Genomic DNA, 680 nt, shown 5'->3' on the forward strand with positions numbered 1-680 from the left:
TTAGTTCATACAACAGTGCATTTGTTATATAAAAGATTTACTTACTCTCCCACTGCGTTGTTGTTTCCTTGTTGACCTGAGATGTTTTGAGTCCAAAGAACAACATCATCAATACAAACGACAAACAAGAAATGACTTAAAAATTAAACATTAAAAAAGTAAACAGGATATTATATTACCTTGTCTTCTTCTACAGTGCAGTACCAGAACAACTGCTACGATTACTATGACCAAAATGCCTCCAATCAGCCCGAGTATGATACCTGGAACATTGATTGAATTCCGTGAAATAGAAAAAGAGTCAGTTACTTGAACTGTCCCTCGATGATCATGATGGAGTTTTGTGTTTAGATTGTTGCAGGTCACACAGATAATAACAGTTCCTCACCTAAAGTCTCTCCTTGACTCTCCTCCATCCTCAGAAAGGTGTTGGTCGTCAGTGTCTCCTCAGCATCACTCAGTTCACAGTTGAATGTTCCCTCATGATGTGGAGATAAGTTCTGCAGCATGAGGCTGCCTGACTCTGACTCACCCTTCACCTGCTGCCTCCACCCCTCTGAGACTGAGGAGGGGACGTCAGCTCTGGTCTGGTTCAGGATGATCTGACTGTGGTTGAATCTCCAGGTGAGACTGAAGCCTGTGAGGGAGGTGTTTGAGGCAGTGCAGGGGATCGTTGCTTC

At 43.2% G+C, this 680-nt stretch overlaps 1 protein-coding gene across 1 annotated transcript in view; it reads right to left on the reverse strand.

Annotated features, from left to right (window-relative positions):
* LOC111673648 (CD276 antigen-like) overlaps positions 1-680 on the reverse strand; it is a gene marked incomplete at its 3' end in the record, with an annotated part of 21,103 nt that overhangs the window by 8,352 nt on the left and 12,071 nt on the right. Inside the window, exon 5 of the mRNA XM_023431481.2 lies at positions 407-676. Within this exon, the coding sequence (XP_023287249.2) occupies positions 407-676 (270 nt within the window). The remainder of the gene's footprint in view (positions 1-406; positions 677-680) is intronic.

Source organism: Seriola lalandi, unplaced genomic scaffold (assembly GCF_002814215.2).
Source record: "Seriola lalandi dorsalis isolate HSWRI2012SDOR001 ecotype SW California unplaced genomic scaffold, Sedor1 jcf7180002054923, whole genome shotgun sequence".
NCBI lineage: Eukaryota > Metazoa > Chordata > Actinopteri > Carangiformes > Carangidae > Seriola > Seriola lalandi.